Genomic DNA, 20,470 nt, shown 5'->3' on the forward strand with positions numbered 1-20,470 from the left:
GAATTGATTTTCACTAGTTGGCCTCTTCAAATCCACTCTCCACTCTGGGAGGCTGACCAATGTGCTCCTCATCTATGAACTGACTCTTCAATTCATTCACTTATTTAATCACAGCTACTTACTAAGTCCCTGCTACATTTAAGGCACAAGCCTGACCTCAGGGGCTACAGTGCTAAACAAAACAAACTTGACTTCTGCCCTCAAGATTATTATCTCTTAGGAAGAGATAGATCTTAAATAGTCACAGGAGATGTGGGGTTAAATATATATGCTATGATCTGAACATGGTCCCTTCAAAAGTCAAATGTTGAAATCCTAACCCCAAAGTGATGGCATGAGGAGGCAGGAAATTCAGAAAGTGACTAGGTCATGAGAATGGAGCCCTCATGAATGGGATTAGTGCCCTTAAAGAAGGGACCTAAGAGACTGCCTAGCCCCTTCTGCCATGTAAGGACACAGCAGTAAGACAGTCCTGTAAAAACTAAGAAGTGGGCCCTCACCAGACACTGAATCTGCCTTGATCTTGGACTTCCCAGCCTCCAGAACTGTGAGAAATAAATTTCTGTTGTTTATAAGCCACCTAGTTTATGGCTTTTTGTTATAGCAGCCCAAAGAGACTAAGATAATATAATTACTAGTTATGAAAATTGCAATGAAGGAAAAGAAGTGTTCCATGAGAAAATAATTAGAAGAAATGTCACATTTGTGGTAAGAACTTAAGGGAACTAGAGAGATTAATTGAATTAATAAATGAGTTCAAATGAAGGAAAATTGAAATAACTCAAGTCAATTTTTAATATTTTTCTCATTATTTCAGAGTGTCTGCTTACCCTACCAATTAATAATGTTTCCATGAAAGAACAAATATTGTTATCAAAGAACTAAGAGAATTCTCATCCTACTTTGTTTAATTGGACGTTGATTGTTTCAGGCGTCTGCTTGCTTTGTCTCTAACATCCTGTAAGTTCTCCCTGGTCATGGATTGAGTTTTCTCAGTTTTCTATTTTACTTTATTTTTTTGATGATCCAAGGTGCTGTGAGCAGGACAGAGCATTTAGTTAACAGTCAACATCCAGTTGCTGAATAAAACTATTGAGTTTTGTAAGTAATAGAATAGTTGGCTGTAGATAGCAAAACCTGGTCTTAGGCCTGGAAGCTGGCAGAACAAAGAAAAAAGTGTGCTGATTTGCATTGTCTCTCAGTTGAAAGAAGTCTTTATCCAATAGTCAGTGAAGGGGTGATCCACAGCATCTGGTCCAGCCTGTGCTCAGAGGCCCTCAGCAAGCCTGCGTTTGTACTTTCCGCCCTGGACACAAGGCCCCTCCATTCTGAGGCGCAGGATTGTCACACTCTCTTCTCCTTTCCTGGGTGCCTGTTCTGCACACAGACCAGGAGCTCCAGCAACTCCAGCTCCCATCTGCTTTGGCTCCTGCGGAGGAAGTTTCCCAGGGAGGAGGAGGTTAGCATATGGTTAAGAAGGAAGTGCCTGTCTGGTGACGAACAGGGAGGGGTGGGTGGGACCCTTGGGAGACGGACTGGCCTCCCCTCCTTTGGTTGACTGCGGCTTGTTGGAGGTACCTACAGATAAGGCACATAGGGTCTTTGCTTCTTTGCTAGTCCGAATGTAGCAAGGGCAGTTTCACTGTGGAGACCATGGCAGACAGGCTTTTAATTGTCCCTGGGGGCACTGTCCAGGGGGTTGCAGAGCTGCTACCGAGGAGGGAGGGCTATCCTGTTGCCTGAAAGTTGTCTGCAATCCCTCCTTGGGGAAATGCCTTCAGGTAGCAAACCAAGACCTCTGTGCTCACTGCCGTGCACTTAATTTGAAACTCTGGATGGAGTGAGAAGAGGCCACTGGGAGCCCATCTCATGAAATTGGAATCCGCCATTCCATGGAAGATGGATAGCGGAGGGAGGCAGAAGGTGTGCTCTGTTGGAAGAATGACACAGAGTCACTGGAGGGTGTGGAGAACGGGGAGCACCGCCCCGCTGGGGAGTCAGAGAAAAGGTTTGGCCGGGCACCTCCCTGGAGAGGATTGCTAAGCTTTTGTATGAGGATCTGCAAATCAAACCCCCTCAGACTCTGGCAACAGAGGCACAGAGGGTGACTGGCTCTCTGCACAGAGCATCTGAACACATGCACTGACCATGGACTATCTGGAAATCTAGCTCAGAGAATTGCCTAGCCTGGGGCTCAGCCTGAGTTTTGGACGCTATCATATGAGAAGGATGGACTAATCCAATGGGTGTTTTTCAATCATTATTTTTTTCATCACAATTTCATTTTTCCTAAATGAAATCTTACATGGACCCCAACCTCGAAGTCAGATGAAAGTAGAGCTGCTCTATTTGAAGCTGGATGTCTGTCAGGCTCGCCCTCCTCCACTGGGGCAGCTCTGAGACCCCAAGGCTCCTCAGATCACAGTGTGAATATCATTGGATTGGATTATCTCCAAGTTCCTTCCAGCTCTGTAATTATACTCCCTGATGGGGCAGCCACAGCAAGGCTCTCTGTCTCTTTCTCCCACCTCTGTGCCTCGGTCTCCATAGGCAAAGGTTTGCTGGGAAAATTCCCAGGGACTGTAATGGGCTTCCATGGAATTTGACTGCCCTGCCTCAGACTTCCTTGCCAGCCCAGTCTCCATCAGGCTGAAAGTTCAGTATGATAGCCCCAAGGCCACCTGATGTCCACACCTTGCTTGGAACCAGGTTGATGGAGCGCCATGAGCTGCCTGCAATGAACTAAGTGCACTGCCTGCAACTGAATGCAGGAGGAATGGGACCTTGGGAGCAGCCCTCTGTCTCATCCCTTCCTGCAGATCATTACGTAATGCCCACACCTTCTCTGATGCCCACCATGTGTGCAGGTGTCTCAGCCTGCCTGCCACTGAGCCTGACACTGGACCATGGAGAGGCACGTCTGGGTAGTCCACACTCCCTCTTCTCCTTGTCTCTATGCTGTGTGGACAGGGATCCTAGCAAGTCACCGGTTCTGAGGGCCCTTGAGGTGCTATAATTAAATTACTCTGGCAAGGCTCACATCTGTTCCTTTAAGCCAGGCCAGGTTGATAACCAGGAACTGGTATATACCCCACTTTCCACTCCCCAAGATGATACTTACTGAAGTTGTCTCAGATCCTCTACTCTCATTCCCCAAATTTCCTCACTCTTAGGATGTGCCTCAGTAGGGTGTAATGGTTAAGAGATTGGGTCCCGGGTCCAAATCCTGGCTCTTTCATTCCCCAGCTAGGTGACCTTGAGCAAATTATCCAACCTTCCTTCTGCCCTGGTTTCCTCATCTGTAAATTGGGACTCATAATAGCATTTATGTCATAAGGTTGTTGGGAAAATAAATGAGTTCATATACATGCTGCTATAATGGCTATTACTAATAAGGCTTAGTTATTTTTTCTGTTTATTGATCTTTGGTCCCCTTGGGAATGCTGCCTGGCCAATGGGAAAATGGCGGCTGCAACCCAGTCCATACCCTGCTTGGGAAGTCAGGAAAGCCCTGGACCCTTGAGCTGTGCTGTATCAATCCAGAGTGGTTTTCTTTTTCTCTCCCAATTCACCCACCTACCAGGCAGTGCCTTTTTTCCAGTTCTCACAAGGAAACTGGAATCTGCAGTTCCATGGAAGATGGAACTGGCCCTGGGAGTTGGTCTCCTTGGTTTGTATTCCCTGCAGGCTCCTTCTTAAGGTCTTTGGCTTTCACTCACCCTCTTGGCTTATCTCCCACAGGACACAGGCAGCTCAGATTCTATTCCCTTTTGCCACCAAAGGAGGAATTTGAAGAAGTAACAACCCAGAACAATTCTCTACCAATGAAACATCCCACATGAAGCTGTCTCATCTTTTTCTTATTATAATAGAGCCTACCACGAGTGTTAACTAGTTTAATCCTCAACACAATCTTTGAGAAGGTTCCAGTATAATCTCATTTTAGAGGGTATGCACAGATGGAAATTGGCAGCTTAGCAATTAAAGATCTGGGCTGAATGTGGTGGCTTACGCCTATAATCCCAGCACCTTGGGAGGCTGAGTTGGGCAGATCACTTGAGGCCAGGAGTTCGAGACCAGCCTGGCCAACATGGCAAAACTCCATCTCTAGTAAAAATACAAAAATTAGCCAGGCATGGTGGCGCATGCCTGTAGTCCCAGCTACTCAGGGTGGGGGTGGGGGAGTGCTGGCTGACGTGGGAGAATTGCTTGAACCTGGAGGGTGGAGGTTGCAGTGAGCCGAGATCACACCATTGCACTCCAGCCTGGGTGACAGTGAGACTCCATCTCAAAACAAAAACAAAAACAAAAAACGAAAGATCTGTTTGATACCTGAGCTATGCTATCCTGCCTCCTACTTAGAACTACTCTCCCAAAGAGGAAATAATAACTCACCATCATCTCATTTTAAAACCAGGTCTACTGCATAAAGATCCCCTTGTATCCTAAAGAAGTTGGTATTTGTAGTTTGAAGCTTAAAATCTTTAAATTCAATTTTGCATTTAAAGATTTTAAGCTTCAAACTACCGACTGCTCACCATGTTGCTATCCCTTGTTTGGGTCAGAGACTCAGAGATTCTGGGGGTAGGAAGGACCTTGAGGCTGTCTTGCCCAATCATCCCTTGGAAGAATGAATCTCGTTCATTACAATTCCCTGAAAAGTGGTCATCTATCCCCTTCCCTCACTCCTGCCACAGTACATGCAGAAGAAAGTCCTCCCTCATTAAGCCCTAATCCCTTTGCTATAGCTTCTCTCCTTTAGTCCTACAACCTAATCTCAGTGGCCATAAAAAACATGTCCTCCCATATGGTGGTTTGTATGAGACTTGTCCTTCCTGAGTCTTTCTTCTTCATGCCAAAAGTTCCCAATCTTTCCAGATCTTCTTAGTACATAGGTTTGAGCCTTCCCACTTCCCTGGGTTGCCTGCTTTGCTTTGCCAGTATCTGGTGAAATGTGACACCAAGAACAAAGATCTTGGTATGCCAGAGAAGAATCTTATCCTGGACTCTTGACTTCTGTTAACCCATCTTTCACTATGGGGCCATCTGTATCAGGCTCTCACTAACTAAACTGGGACTAATGGTTGGCCTGTTTCTTTCACATGGCCATTGGGCCACATGGCTTCAGCCCCCTCCACCCTGTGCTTCAACTGTTTGTTTTCTGGAGTCAATTGTAATACCTTGGGTTTGCCCATCCAGACTTCTTTGTTTTTCCCTTTGTGTTTTCTTCATTGCAATAGCCAATTTAGGTTAATGTATACATTGATTGGGTAGCTGATACATTTTGCCATCATTTTCATATAAACAGTTTCATATGCCTGAAAAATTGGGAGCTTAGGAACTGGAACATGCATAGAGACTCTTGGGGCTAAAAGGGAACATAGATGAGAAAGCTAAGCCCCAGAAAGACGTGAATAATCAGTGTCTCACAGTGACTTAGTAAAGTGTCTGGGATGCACATCCACGTCCTCAGACTTCTTCATTTTTAAGTGATGGACTTTTAATGCTTGTTTGATGACTTTCTTCCCTGGTACAAGTTGGTTCATATCGCAGCTATCTGCTTTTAAACTTTCCTTGCCCAAACCTTGTTTTTAGTCATAACTACTTACACTGAAATGACAACTACCTATCTCTTTTAGTGAGTTGAATTGTGCTTCCCCAAAAGATACGTTGAAGGCAAACCCTTGTTACCTGTGAACATGATATTATTTGGAAATAGGATCTTTGCAGATGAAATCACATTAAAATGAGGTCATGCTGGATTAGGGTGGGCTCCAACCCAATGACTGGTGGTTCTTATAAGAAGAGAAACAGAGTTATAGAGGGAAGAATGCCACATGAAGACAGAGGCAGAGACTGGAGTGATGCATCTACAAGCCCAGAAATGCCAAGGATTGCTGACAACCACCAAAAGGTAGGAGAGGGGCATGGACCACACACTCCCTCAGTCTCTGGCAGGAACCAACCTAGCCAACACACCTGACTTTGGACTTCTAGCTTTCAGAAGTCTGAAACAATATACTTCTGTTGTTGTAAGTCACCTAACTAGTTTATTCCTCCATAAATGAATCCTGGTATCCATAAACATCTTGGTGAAAAACAGTTCTCATCTGAGAAAAGTCTTGATGGCAAGGTCAAAGCACAAGAACTATTAAGTGTGATGGATGATTAATAGAACTCTCAAGGGTGGCTCCTGGATAGTGGCTAGGAGGGCTCAGAAAGGAGGGCCTGGGAACCCCAAAAGTCCTTTCTGCACTGGCCCCTTTGAGCTGGGCCAGGCTGGAACTGGGTGGGGATGCACAGACCTTACCTTCTGTCTGTATTTGCTCACAGGCAGGGCCCAGGCGACCCAGGCGGCACTGGCACCTGCAGCTGGTGCCCTCGAGGATGGGCACCCCATTGTTGAAGCAGGGCCCACATCGGCAGGCGTTGAATTCCATCAGATACTGGTCCAAGGCGTGGCGCAGGTTCTGGCGCTTGGCCTCCAGAGGCCCCAGGCTTGTGTGCCGCAGCACCTCATGAATAGGCTGCATCTGTGGGCACAGAAAGAACACAGCGCCCCTCCCTGGGCTCTGTCTACTTTCCCAGAGCCCAAGAAGCGAACATCAAGCTTCTGGAAGGCCTGATACATGCCAGGCACAGACACAGACACTCAACTTATCCCACCACCTTGGATCCTCACAGCCACTCTGTGACATAGGCACTAAACAAACTCCTCAGCTCCCAGCAGAAGAAAGGGAGGCTCAAAGTGTTTAAGTGACTGGCTCAGAAACACACAATTATTAAGAAATAATAATGAAGATCAGGTTTAGAGAGGGACAGTTAAAAGTCCAAGGCCACACAGCTAGGACGTGAGACACATTTACTTAGCTTTTACCACGTGACAGGTCTTTCCCCTATATCATCTCCCTTAATCGTCACAATAATTTTGGAGCAATGTGTACATTCCTCACGAGAATCACCCACTTAACTCTGAAACCTGTGCACTCCCAATCCCAAGTGAGCTTAGAAGTTATTTGTGCCAACTCATCTGCCCCATCTACAATGTTTAGGAAGCAGGAAAAGTGTGTTTTGATTGTCAGCCTTCAATGAAGGAATTAATAAAATCCTTGACAGGTAGTGTTGTTGTCATTGCTGAGCAATTCCCCTAATGGTGTAACTCTGGCAGCTACATGTGGCTGGGTAGGGGTTATTTACAACTGATGCAACCCATTCCAGGCATGACCATAGTTCAGGGTTTCTCAATCTTGGCACTATTGCGTATCAAGTTGGATAATTCTTTATTGGCAGGAGTGGGCTGTCCTATGCATTGTAGGCTGTTTAGCAGAGTCCCTGTTCTCTACCCCCTACCTGCCAGCAGCCCCCTTCCAGTTGTGAAAACCAAAACTGCCTCCTGACATTGCCAAATATTCCTTGGGGAAAATAATTGCCTCAACTGAGAAGCAGTAGATGAAGCACAAGGAGCAATGAATCTGGAGCCAGAAAACCTGACTTCAAACCCCAGCTACCCTGCTTCCAATTGTGTAATCTTTGGCACATGACATACAGAGCCTCTTTCATCATCTGTAAAGGGAGAACAGTCATCGCACCTTCCAGGATTATTGTGAGGATAAAGGGAGATGATATAGGGGAAAGGCCTGTCACATGGTAAAAGCTAAGTAAATGTGGCTCACTTTCCAGTTATGTGGCCTAACTGTCCCTGTCTAAGTCTAATCTTCATTATCTAGAAAATGGGAATAATACTTAATTTCCAGATTTCTTATGAGGATCTAAAGAAGTACTGAATGTGAGATACTACTGTATAAGGGACGAATGACAAAAAAATAAAGCACCATTTTTGTTAGTTGAATGTGATAATAGTAAACAAACAAAAAACAAACAAACAAACAAACAAAACCCCAAACTCTGTGTTTTTCAAATTGCATGTACATATGGTTATCTGTAGCATGCTTATAATGTTACACATTTTAATACACTCATAAAAGGAAGGAACTTCTCCAGATCTCTCATTTTAAGGAGAGGAACCTGAGGCCCCCCAAGGGGAAGTGATTTGCCAAGGTCACAGAGCAAGTCAGCAGTAGGACTGAGCCACATTCCAGTAGTCTCACTTCCCTGGAAACAGAAATCAACTAAGGGCACTGGCAATAGCTTTGACTGAGTTCCTGGAAGTGTGTACAGAAAGACCTGTGGCAAACAGACTTTGGCCTGTGGTCAGGGGCTGTGGTTGAGGTCAGTAGGCAGGTAATATCAGGACTGGTAGGGCCCCCAGTCAAGGGGAAAAAACCACTTACTGGAAGTTCAGGGAATTCAGTCCCATTGTTAGGAAGTCAGCGTAGAATAGGCTGCCCTTTTGGCCTGGTCAAAGATGACTCTTAGTTCCAGGGAAGGCCAGGACCATTAAGCACGCAGAGGTCTCTTTGACTTTCCAGTGGGGCTCAGCACCCAGTTCCCTACCTCAGATCTCTTCCTCCCAGGAACCACAGGAAGAGAGAAACCACTCCATAGGGTGGACTGGTGGAGTTAAAGGAGGGGAGAAAGGTGGAGAAAAGGGGTCTTAGGATGTTAGAGCTTGAAAATGTATTGGCAATGATCTTGTTCCCGTTTTGCAGATGAGAAAAAAGACTCAGAGGTCAAATGATACAATATAGCAACACAAAATAACACATAGTAATATATCACACAACACAACATAGCAAAATAACATAACACAAACGTAACATAACAAGACTCCTACATTCATGAACTTTAAGTACGTGCTATAAATAAGCACTACTGAACTCTGGGGGATATGCAAGTGAATAAGATGCTGTTTCCACTCTGAACATCCGGCTACAAATAACCCTTACCTGGGCCCCTTGTCTGTAATCTCTCTCTTCTTCAAATCATCCTGTGTTTTCCTGTGAGCATTCTCTTTTTAAAGCACAGTGCTAGCTGTGTTACTTCCCTGCTGTAAAGCCTGCCCGAGGCTTAATGCATCGAGTCCGAACTTCTCAGGGGGCAACATGAGTTGTGAAGAGACTGAGGATGTTAGTGTCAGTCAAACATGACTCGAGTTGGACTCTATCATTTGCCAACTTTGAGATATTGTGTTTAACCTGTTTCTTCAACTGACATTTACTAAGTAACTTCTGATCTCCTGAGTCTTGTGACATATCTCTATGTGATAGAGCAGGAAACTGAGGCTCACTGAGGGAAGTAACTTGTCAAAGGTCACACGTTGAGAAGGCAGCTGAGCTCTGACCTAAATTATGTCTTTCCCCTCCCTCCCAACCAACCCTGCCAAAGCCTGGGCTCTTTTTTCCAAAAGACTGTAGTGGTCTTCTCCAAATGATGACCCTCAGTCTTCCCAGGGAAGTTTATCTCAAGGCAAACACCAAGTTCCCCTCTTGCCTGTGAAAGTTTATATATTACTCCTGATATCAATTTTACAGTTTTTGCTCAAATCACTAATAGCTTGATGATATCAATTTTCAAACTCTATGTGAATTACAGTTGCGTGAAAATGGTTTCTTACTTATTGAAGAAGAAATGAAATCAAGGTTAATCCATCTGACCTCTTTCTTCACAGAAACCAGGGTGTTAGAATAGACTTCAAGGTTTAACTATAGGTAACTACAGGTGTATGTTTTAAGAGGAGGACTATATCCATATCTGGGATTTTAAATATACATAGAAAAATAGAAAAGGGTAGGGAGAAAATGGATGAGAAAATGATGATCTTTTGCTTCAAAGTCTAAAATGCAGTCTTATTTTGAACGGACTACACCGCATATTGACAGAAGTAGTTTGGCAACTGCTAGAACAATTACTTCCTTTGTGGTTAGAATAGAGTTTTCCATACTTTGTGAAGTTAAGCATTTAAGGCAGAGTTTCTCAACTTTGGCATTATTGACACTTGAGGCCAGATACGTCTTTGCTGTGGGGTCTGTTCTGTGCATGGAAGGACGTTTAGCAGCATCCCAGGCCTCTGCCTCCTGGATGCCAGTAACACCTCCTTTGCCCCACTGTGGGTGGTGACAAAAATATCAAAAACATCTCCAGACATTTCTAAATTTCCTCTGTGGAGCAAAACTGCCCCTAGTAGTTGAGAGACACTTCTTTAAGGGAGGTGCTAGGACAGAGAGAAGTGAGAATTGGGTATGAAGTCCAAAGGTCTGAAATCCAAGCATTGCCACTTCTGAGCTCTATAACCTCAAACATTTTCACTTGATTTTTCAGAGCCTGTTTCCTAAACTTTTTAATGGTAGGGAATAGTATCTATGCCAGAGGTTCCTGTAATGGAGAGATGAGATAACTTTGGAGCATGGTAGCAAATTGCAGCCTGGGTCCAAGTCTAATCCACAGCTTATTTTTGTATGGCCTTTGAGCTAAGAATGACCTTTATCTTTTTTAAGAGATTTGATGAAGAAGAGAAAGAAGAAGAACTACTACTACTAATTTGTGTATCATAGATTGCATGTGTCCCACAAAGCCTAAAATATTTACTCTCTGACATTTTACAGAAAAAGTTTGCCACCCCCTAATGTAGCCCATGTGATTTTTAAAGTCTTTTATGTATAAATAAAAATCACGATTTGCCTAATGTGAACTCATGCTGAGGAAATTCTGGGATGAGCAGTGTAAAACTGGGCACTGACCAGATCGTCAGTTTCTGATCCCTGCTCTCCCGTGGCCGGGTCTGAAGTCATGCACTCCCTGGAGTCAGGCACAAGCAAGGCCACTAGTTCAGTGTGCCGTTACATTTAATCTTGTTCTTTGATGGGCTCATAATAAGAAATATGAAATGATCTGGTCTGCTTCACTTTCATTCCTCATGGACGTAGAGTTTCTTCAGCTGCGAAAAGACTTACCTCAAAATCGATAACAACAGGATTATACTTTAATGACCTCCCCCAGGAACGGTATGTAATGGTGCTCCTGTTCTGTGCCAAGCCACCACTCCTGCCAGAACTGCCACCTCGTACCCGAGAAATGATGTCTTCCACAGCCATGGCCTTCCTGGCCCTTTCTGCCGTCAAGAGGATAAACTGCATTAGCTCATTTCCCAAAAAGCCCAAGGACTGGTTGACAAATCCCACTAATGAGATTTGGAAGAAAGGCTACATGTTTTCTTTAGATGTTTACCATTCTTCTACTCTTCTTGGTTAGCTAGCAGGACAAGGCAGAAGGGAAGGACCAAGACTCAAAAAATAGTCCCATCCTCTGGAGTGGAGAAACACTGTGAGGAAAGCCTGACCCACATGGAGGATAAGGGGGATAGGAAATGGGTGGTCATTCATTTATTCATTCATTCGCTAATTCATTCATATGTCAAATATTTACTCAGTACCTGCTATATGCGAAATAGGTTCAATCAAATATTATAGGTGCTATAGATGTTACTATAGGACTCAATGGGGGCACAGCGAAAGAAACTAGTCAGCTACACAGTAGGAGGTGTGGGAGGCAGTCAGGAAGAAAGGTGAGTTGTCTACAAAGGTAAGTGAGTATTTGCCAAGTAAATGAAGAGAGGATAGAAAGAGAGAGGAAACATTTTGACTTAAGGCCTGGAGTTACAGGTAACCTAACACAATGGGAATAGCTTGAATCTGTTTAATATCTATTCTACCTACTACATTATAAACTTCTTCCTCATCCCTGTATCCTCTGTGGCTCCCACTTGGGGAAGAAAATCTCAATACCTGTTTGATGAACGGATGAGTAAATGAATACATGAACACCCAAACTGACTTGTTCAGGAAATGCCATAAAATATTCCTGTACAATCCCTCTCTAATAATTATTCTTTGTGCTTGGACTTGGTAACCATATTCTCTCTCAACAGCCTTATTTCCTTCCTCTGAACTGTAATATGATGGGCCTTCATTTAAACAGCCCATTTTCCAGATGCCTTTCATTCTAGTTCTTACTTGGATCTTTGTCTAACACTTGAAATCTAGGAGGGTGTCCCATATAAAGGTAAGTACTTCAAAGGTGATTTCAAACCCATGGTAGATTCAAAATAGAGCCACTGCGGGTCATTGGTTTGGGGTATTTAGCATCTATGCAGTCTGATCATTGAATAAAATGAAATCAACTGGGAAAAAAACATAGCTTCCAAGTCCCAGTGTGTGTCCAAAGGAAAGCCTGGCTTCTCTTTTTGGGAGATCTATTGCTAAACACTTGCCAGTTTTGCCATCTCCAAATTTTTTACAATGGTCTCCTGATAAACCTCCATCAACATTTATTCCACCTTCATATTGAATGCCCAAGGAGCCTCCAAAACATGTCATGATATCTCTGCTGGTAATACCTGCAACAGGGACACAGAGAAACACAAAATGCTGAGTTATTAAAAGAAACTTGACACGGTACAACTATGTCACAGTAGTAAAAGCTAGCTTCATGTTTGGAGTCCAAAAGGCCTGAGTTGAAAGCCTGGTTCTTTAATCCAGTTTCAGTTTTCTCTTCTGCATGGTTCCAACCAAAATAATTCTTGAAATGAGAAGCGATATGTGTTGCACATACTAGTTGGTAAAAAATGCTAGCACTCTTTCTTTTGACCATTCTTTATTGAGCCACCTTGAGGCAATAATTCTATCTCATCCATCTGCATTTGCCCCCATGCCTACCTCAGCACCCGGGCCATGATGGGCACCATTACTCTGAACTTCTGAACATATTTGGCCCTACTATAAATGCCTCTCCTCCTCCATTTCCATCATCTTTCCAAAGACTACTCTTCCACCCATCATCTCTCCAAAAGCTTCCATTCAAATGTCATTTACTCCATGAACAATTTTTAGATCTGAATAATTCCCTCTTTTTTCAGAGCTACCAATGTTCTCTGTGACTGAGTGATCATCTTCATCACAATTCTTTTTGTCCAGGTCCTCTTTGCACCCCAGAGAGACCAAAGTCTTGCTAGAAGATGAATGGATCACCATGGAAAGTTTACCTGCCCTTCAGACCCCATAAAGACTGTCAGGCCCACATTAGCCGTTATCTGTATTTGTCTACATCTGAGGACCCACAGAGGAACTGACTTTTGCAGATGAGGAAAATAATTCTTAAAGCAGTAAGGCCACATTGCTATGTAAATAGATAGAGCTGGGTTTCCAATCCTAGGTCTGCCTGGCAAGATAAAACTAGATAAATAGACTGGAGGGATATTGACCATGCTACAGAGTCCAACCTTTTCGGTAGCTAAAGGAGTTTGTATTTTGAGACATCACTCCTTTAAACTACAACTATACAAAGTAACTATTTCCAGTCATACTGTTATTCTATCAACCATAAAGGAAAAATAATTTAGACCTGTCATTCAATTGAGCTAAAGATTAGATTCACTATTTTCAAGGGAGTATTGAGCATCAAAGTTTATGTGCCTTGTCCCCATTAAACAGCAAACTCTATGAGGTCAAGGACTTGCATCTAATTCACCATTGTCTTGCTAGCATAGCAATGTGGTGTGTGCCGTGTTCAGTAAGTACTTTCAGAATAAATGATTGATGAATTTTTTAAAAAAGAGTAAATAAATGAATGCCCTGAGTCCTTTGGTAAGGGTTTCTGATGGAAGGAAACTTAGAAGTCGTAAGTCCTAAATTCAAATTCCAGTCACTAACACCCTGTATGATCCTAGGAAAGGCCCATGATCCCAGTGGGCCTCCGTTTCCCATTTATGGAAAGAAGAGGTTGTCATCTCCAAGACCCCTTTCAGCTGCAGCCCTTTGTGACTCTTTGGATATCAGTTTCTGAGTCACTCCTGAGCTGAAAGTGCTTGTTGAAAGTGATGCTCTGAGCACCGGCACTCAACACTGAGCAAAGGGCTTCTTCTGCCATTTCCATTCAAACACTTTTAATTTTTAATGCATTACTAATTGGGGGAAGATTTAGCATATTTAATTGTTTTGATTAAAAAATGCTTCAACGGTGATAAACAAAAGTGGATGAAAAGAATTCACGGGTAGAAGCCAGAGTGATTATTTAGGTGGATGGTGGAGTGCTGCTGAATTAAAGAGACAGGACGGGCTGATTAATGGGGGCTGGAGGATGCCTGTGGTGTGATTATACTCATAAAAGATCTAGCGACAGCCTGCCACGTGCTGCTGGGAGAAGAAAATTCCAGCCTGACTTGAAAAGCACGACTTGACTGCAGAGATTTGCAGTCTAAGGACCCCAAAGTGGGTCCCAGCCAGCAAGGGGAGTCTGTGACTTACAAAGAATCATAGAACCTGGGAGCCCAAGCACTCTGAGACACTTAGCTCATACTTTTCATTTATAGTTGAGATGCCTGAGGTTCATGAAGGTTAATTATATTGCCTAAGGCCATACAGTTAAGAAATGGTGAAGCTGAGATTCACGCTCAAGTCTGTCATGTTTAGAAGCCTGCAGTACTTTCACTAATCTCAGTTATTGCCTTAGAAAAAAGAATTCTGCCATCTGAGAGGAAAATGTAGTAAGCACCTACTGTGTACCATCTCCAGCATATCGCATATTGGGCAATGTAGACACCTTGAGAATATAACTAATGTGAATATGATGTAAATCTGCAAAGCTAAGCTCCTGCCCTTGAGAAGTCCGCAGGTTAGGGGCCATGTCTTAAATGAAGACCAATCTATATCCCGAGAGTTTTTTGTTTCAATATGCCAGGGCTAGAAAAGAGTCTCTCAGAGGCTGTAAGAGATGCCAAAATCAGAGCTGTCTACAGAGAGCCTGTGGGAAAATGACACTAACAAGTTGGGGTCGGGGCAGAGGAAGTCAAACCTGGTACCAAAATCCAGGAGTTGAAACTGGCGTTGGAAGCCAGGACTCAGAACCAGAGAGACAAACAGAGAGAGTTGGGGGTGGGGGTCTGAGGTGAAAGGAACAGAGAAAGGTCTGGAGCCATTGTAGAGAACTTGCCCAGATAGGTGTGTAATGTGGATAGACTGACTATATTCATGGAACCAGGCAATCCTCTGCCATTGCTCCATCCCATCCCATCAGGCTGCACTCCTTAGGCTTAATTTTGGACCAGATCAAATGCAGTTTGTTTGGGGCTTTTGAACTCAGTGAGCTCTGGAGTTGATCAGTCCCAACCCAGGCTATACACTGAGATCATCTGGAGTGCTTTTGAAAAATATAGGTAACTAGGCCCAACCTCTATCAATTCTAATCGTATATTTCTATGAAATCAGGAATGTGTTTTTTGGACAAGTATCCCAGATGTTTCCTCTTCATTGGATCTTGGATCAGATGTTGAGTACGGTGGTCCTACAGAGTATCTCTGGTGGCTTGCCACAGGACTCTGGCATCCCATCTCAGTTGATGCCTTTGTCAATGCCTTGGATATGGACTTAGTAGCCAGTTCCATCATATCTACTCAGAATAAGAACTACAAGAAGCTAAGGATAATTCAGTTAAAGAAACAGGCTCCAAAAAGCCCTCAAAAGGCTGGGTGGATACATTGACCAAGTGTATTAGTCTGTTCTCATGCTGCTAATAAAGACATACCCAAGACTGGGTGATTTTATAAAAGAAAGAAGTTTAATTGACTCACATTGCAGCATGACTGGGGAAGCCTCAGGAAACTCACAATCGTGGCAGAAGGGGAAGCAAATATGTCCTTCTTCACATGGCACCAAGAAGAGTGCCAAGAAAAGGGGGAAAACCCCTTATAAAAACACCAGAACTCATGGGAAGCCATCCATTATCATGAGAACCACAAGAGAGTAACCACCCCCATGATTAAATTATCTCCCGCCAGGTTCCTCCCATGACACGTGGGGATTATGGGAACTGCAATACAAGATGAGATTTGGATAGGGACACGGTCAAACCATATCACCAAGCATAGCAGAATGAGACTGAATTGGGAAAACTTTAACATCCTACCCTACAGACAAAACACCAAATGAATAAGCACAGTAGCAAATAGACACAGCTTAGCAGGAGAACAAAAGAAAAGGCCTTAGAGTTTTAGATTACTCCCTGCTCAGTAGGGTAATGAAACCAGGGTACAAATTATAATTAGTAAAACGAAGGAGAAAATAATCTCACTCTCCTCTCCATAGGTTAGAGAAACTCAGAGCTGTGTGCAAAAACACTTTAAAAAAATGAAATAAGAAAATATGATTTTCTTCATTGAACATTATCCAGCCTTTAAAAAGAAGGAAACCCTGCCATATGTGACAATATGACTGAACCTTGAGGACATACTGCTATGTGAAATAAGCCAGTCACAGAAGGATAAAGACTGCCTGATTCCACTTATATTAGATACAACAATAGTCAGATACATAGAATCAAAGGGTATCAAGGTGGTTTCCAGAGGCTGAGGGCAAGAGGAAAGGTAGAATTACTAATACAACTATCTTATATAATCTCAATTATACAAGATAAGATATGAGAGCGACATGTCCCTATAGTTAACAACACTGTATTGTACTGTTAAAATTGGCTAAGAGGGCAGATTTCATGATAAGTATTTTTACCATAATAAAATTTAAAAATAGGGAATTATCAGAGAAGAATAAGCATGAGGGTGAAGATGTTCAGAGCCACATCCTTTTGAAAATATTAGAGGTGACTAAGGATGTTTACCTGAAGAAAGGAAAAGAGATTTCTCTTTAAGAGAGACCAGTAGAACTGGATTAAACTCTCCAGAGAGTTGTCTTGAGGAAGAAGAATTAGGTTTATTTGTGTGGTTGCAAGGGCAAGAACTAGGACCCAAAGGCCAGAAGCTACAGGAAGGCAAGTTTAGGCTTAGCATAAGGTCGATCATTATCACAGTCAGAAGTCAAGCAGAGATGAGGTGTTCCAGCAGGCAGTGAGCTCTCACCATTGTAGGAGACAAAGCTGAGGCTGGCTGTTTGCCTGTGAGTGTACAGTAGGGTTTGAAGGGTAGAAAAGACCAGTGATCTTTTAAGGTGACCTCTAATGTCATGATCCTGAGACTTTAAGAACACAGAGGAACACTTTAAGAACATTTGAGACAACTTTGATAAGTACCTAATGACGTTTTACTGTGTTAGAGCTAGCTGAGAAATAAGGAGGACTCAGGAGAGTGCTTGACCTCTGTGAGTTGAGAGTCAAGTGTGGGGAAATGGACAAGGAAACACACAATTATTGTAGTGTGGGGGGAGGACTCTGATACAGGGCAGCAGGGTCAGGGAAGGTGTCTGTGGGGGTCAGAAGAAGGAGCCAGAGACCAGTAGAACAAGTAGGGATTAGCCAGACAAAGCTAGAAGTATAATGGGAGATGAGGGAGATCCTGCAGAGGGTTTGTTTCCTCAGCAGCAAGATTCTACTCAGAAAAGCCAATGTGACTTGAACTCCAGAGCGGGAAAGAGAGAGATGCAAATCAGGTGAGATCCCTAAGGAAGTACAGAGGTAGTGGGAGGCTGGGTTGCTTCTCAGTCTAGTCTGGTCTCAAGGTGAGCTGTTTCTGTGGCTACTTGCCAGGCTAGGAGCCCAAAGGATATGTGTCTGGCCACCATGTCTTCTACTTGGTTCCCTCATGGTCTTGACTGTGGTGCAGGTGGGAGAGCTGCCCTCACACCTCCATGGAGCTGCTGCATGTGTACAGCTCTCAGGCAGAACCAGGCAGCTTGATTTCCAAGGTGCCAGAACACGGCAAGTCTGTCATTCCTCAGATTAAAAGCATTAGGTGGAAAACAGCAGGAGTAGTGCATTATTTACCTCTTTGCAAAAAACAAATACCATTCATGTTGCTATGATTTATCTGCTACATTGCTTTGCTATATCGGTTGCCCCCAAAGACAGCCTCAGAAGGGGAAAGAGAATCTAATAGTCTATTTTCTATCATCACATTGGAAAGATGATTGGAGTCTGTGGCTGGGCTAGTTGGGAGGTGTCAGCTAACTTACCTGTCCCCTTTGTGTTTCTGTTTATTCATTAAAACTCACACTTCTTCCCAAACACCTGAGAATAAAATGAGTACCTCGGTGCCTTTGCAGGTGCTAGAAAATCCCTTTATCTCTTTCACTGAGCTTCTCCCACTCAGCTCCAGACAGCCTTTTTTTAATCCCCAAGGGCCCTATATCTAAGCCCTCAGTGTATCCCTGTGCTTCTCTCCAGCATAGTATTTAGCTCACTCTAGTAATTGTCAATTTCTTGGTCTGTTCTTCCTATAAGACTATAAGCTTCTAAGTCATCTCTGAGGTTTGCAAATCTCTACACAGAACCTGGCATGTGCCAACCCCCCCAGGAGTGCTTGGGGATTGGCTGACTTTAGCCTACATAGACAATGCCTCTAAAACGTTTTAGGAGTCACAGATCTTTCTTTAATTGAAGATGCAAATCACAGCTTTGTAATATCTCATGCTAGATTAATATCTCATGCTATATTTTATAAAGCATGCTCAGCAGCATTATCTCACTGAAAACTCTCAACAGTATTCTGGGACAAGGGAGATTTACCCATCTTACAGGCTCACTAGGATTGGAAAAAGCAGGAGTTGTGGTGGTTAAGAGTGTAACCTCTGGGGTCAGAGTTCTACCATTCACTTTCTCTGTTAGTGACTTGAGTAACTCATTTAATGACTTTCTGCCTCATACTCCCAATCTTTAAAATGGGAATGATAATAGTTTCTCTAAGTGAATTCCTAAAAAGTGTCTGGCGCAATTAGGTGTTCAACAAATACTAACTTTTATTGTTAGGTAACTTGCCAAAGTCACTCAAGACTAACAGGCCCAAGAATCAGGTCTTGAAGCAAGATATGCCATACTCAAACACAATAGATGCTCCATTTCATCATGCTACTGTTATTCTGCAGAGGAACATTCATCAGGCGTGGTGAGCAGCCAATGGTAGTCCTGAAAGGAGCCTTCCAAACCCCTCGTTCCCTGACTACCTCATTCTGCAAAGAAGCTCAGAGAAAGGAAACTAGGCAGAAGAAGGAGGCAATGTTGAGACTGCAGTCCCATGTCTTCGTCCTACTTGATAAGGGCTCTTCAGAGGCTCTGATTCTTCTACATGATTTCAGCCATCACAAGAGACAGCATAGCTGAAGGCCAGATTCTGAAACAGAGACTGCCTGAGCTGGAATTCCATCCCTGCCCAATGACCATGTGGGCAAAGTTGTTTAACCTCTCTTGCCTCAGTTTTCCCATCTGTAAGATGGGGATTTTAATACTGTCTACCTCCTAGGGTTGTTGTGAGTGTCGAATGAGTTAATCCATGCCATGTAATGTGCTCAGGACAGTGCCTGGTTCAGAGCTAGCAATTGCAGTTAAGTGTTGCCATTACTACTGTTGCCAGAAATGTTGCAGCCTACACTGAGGCTTTTGGCTCCTGATTTGGAATCTGCAAAGTTAGAAAAAGAGGGGGGCTGAGGAGTTTGTAAAATGAGGTTTTCTTAATGGGCATTTCTGCAGTATAAGTGGTTAGGCCAGGAGCAAGTGGGGAGGACAAGGGCACCTGGTGACTTCATAAGCACCATTATGTGCTGGGTGGAGATATTTCATGGGTTAGCTCACTCAGTGTTCACACATCATGCCACAATAGGATAATCAGTCTCATTTTAGAAAGGAGTAAGTTGAAATAGTTTAAACTTAACTTAGATAGTTTGTCACTTGCCCAGGTTATATACTAAGTAAATAACAGAATTGGGATTGAACCAAGGCCTGTGTCTAAAGCCCTGTTCTGTATGCCATATTATACTGCCTATGGGAAAGAGAGCTAAGGATGGCTCTGGGAAGAAGGTTGACACCATCTCAGCTTTTCTCCTTTAAGTAATAAGCTGTTTTCAGTGATATTAGAGGTGGAAATTCAAAATCAAGAAAAAATCAGAAAGATGGTGCTGAGAGTCTCAGTTCTATGTGTGTGCAGATGACTTAAGGGGGGTAGGGACAGAGCCAAGAAACTAGGAGTCTGTCAGTCAATCAATACCATCCATCACCATGAAGCCTGGTTGTCATGGCAACTGGGGATAAAGCCTGGAGCTTGTTAGAATCCAGTGACTGTCTGTTCGGGTGATTGGTTAGTTAGCAGGCACAAAAATAAATAAATTAATTAATTAAAAGACGTGCTGGGCTGTCCCAGAGTCCTTAGCCACAAACATAAGACCTTTCACAATAAGGTTCCTGCCCACCTCACCCTCCTCACTGTCCAATTCAGCTCAGAACTTTTAGGACACCACCCCCAACTCTGCAGAGTGTTAGGAAAGCTCTGGAGGCTGCACAGCATACATGGGCTTGGATTTGGAACCACCCCAGCTAGAAAGATGCTGAGTCTCTGCTGTGGGTCAGGCTCAGTCAATGGGCAAGACTCTGGGATGCAACATTAACAGGATGCACGCTGGACACAAGCAGCTGCAATAGTGTGACACTCAGAGCTAAGTCCTGAGTACACTGAAGCACCTAAAACAGGCTCCCAACCCAGACCTGGGGAGACAGAAAGACTGGCTGGAAGAGTCCTATTTGAGCTAAGCAGAGAACTGAGGACGAATAAGCATAAACCAAGTGAATAAGGGAGGGCAGAGGGAGA

General features: G+C 43.6%; 1 protein-coding gene across 1 annotated transcript in view; it reads right to left on the bottom strand.

Moving 5' to 3' along the window:
• Positions 1-893: 893 nt before the first annotated feature.
• C8A (complement C8 alpha chain) overlaps positions 894-20,470 on the bottom strand; it is a 62,945-nt gene continuing 43,368 nt past the window's right edge. Inside the window, exons 8-11 of the mRNA XM_023186805.2 lie at positions 12,167-12,292; positions 10,851-11,008; positions 6,311-6,533; positions 894-1,429 (exon numbers count right to left, since the gene is read on the bottom strand). Coding sequence (XP_023042573.1) covers positions 1,278-1,429; positions 6,311-6,533; positions 10,851-11,008; positions 12,167-12,292 — 659 coding nt within the window. The 3' untranslated portion in view covers positions 894-1,277. The remainder of the gene's footprint in view (positions 1,430-6,310; positions 6,534-10,850; positions 11,009-12,166; positions 12,293-20,470) is intronic.

This window comes from Piliocolobus tephrosceles, chromosome 1 (assembly GCF_002776525.5).
Source record: "Piliocolobus tephrosceles isolate RC106 chromosome 1, ASM277652v3, whole genome shotgun sequence".
NCBI classification, from domain to species: Eukaryota; Metazoa; Chordata; class Mammalia; order Primates; family Cercopithecidae; genus Piliocolobus; species Piliocolobus tephrosceles.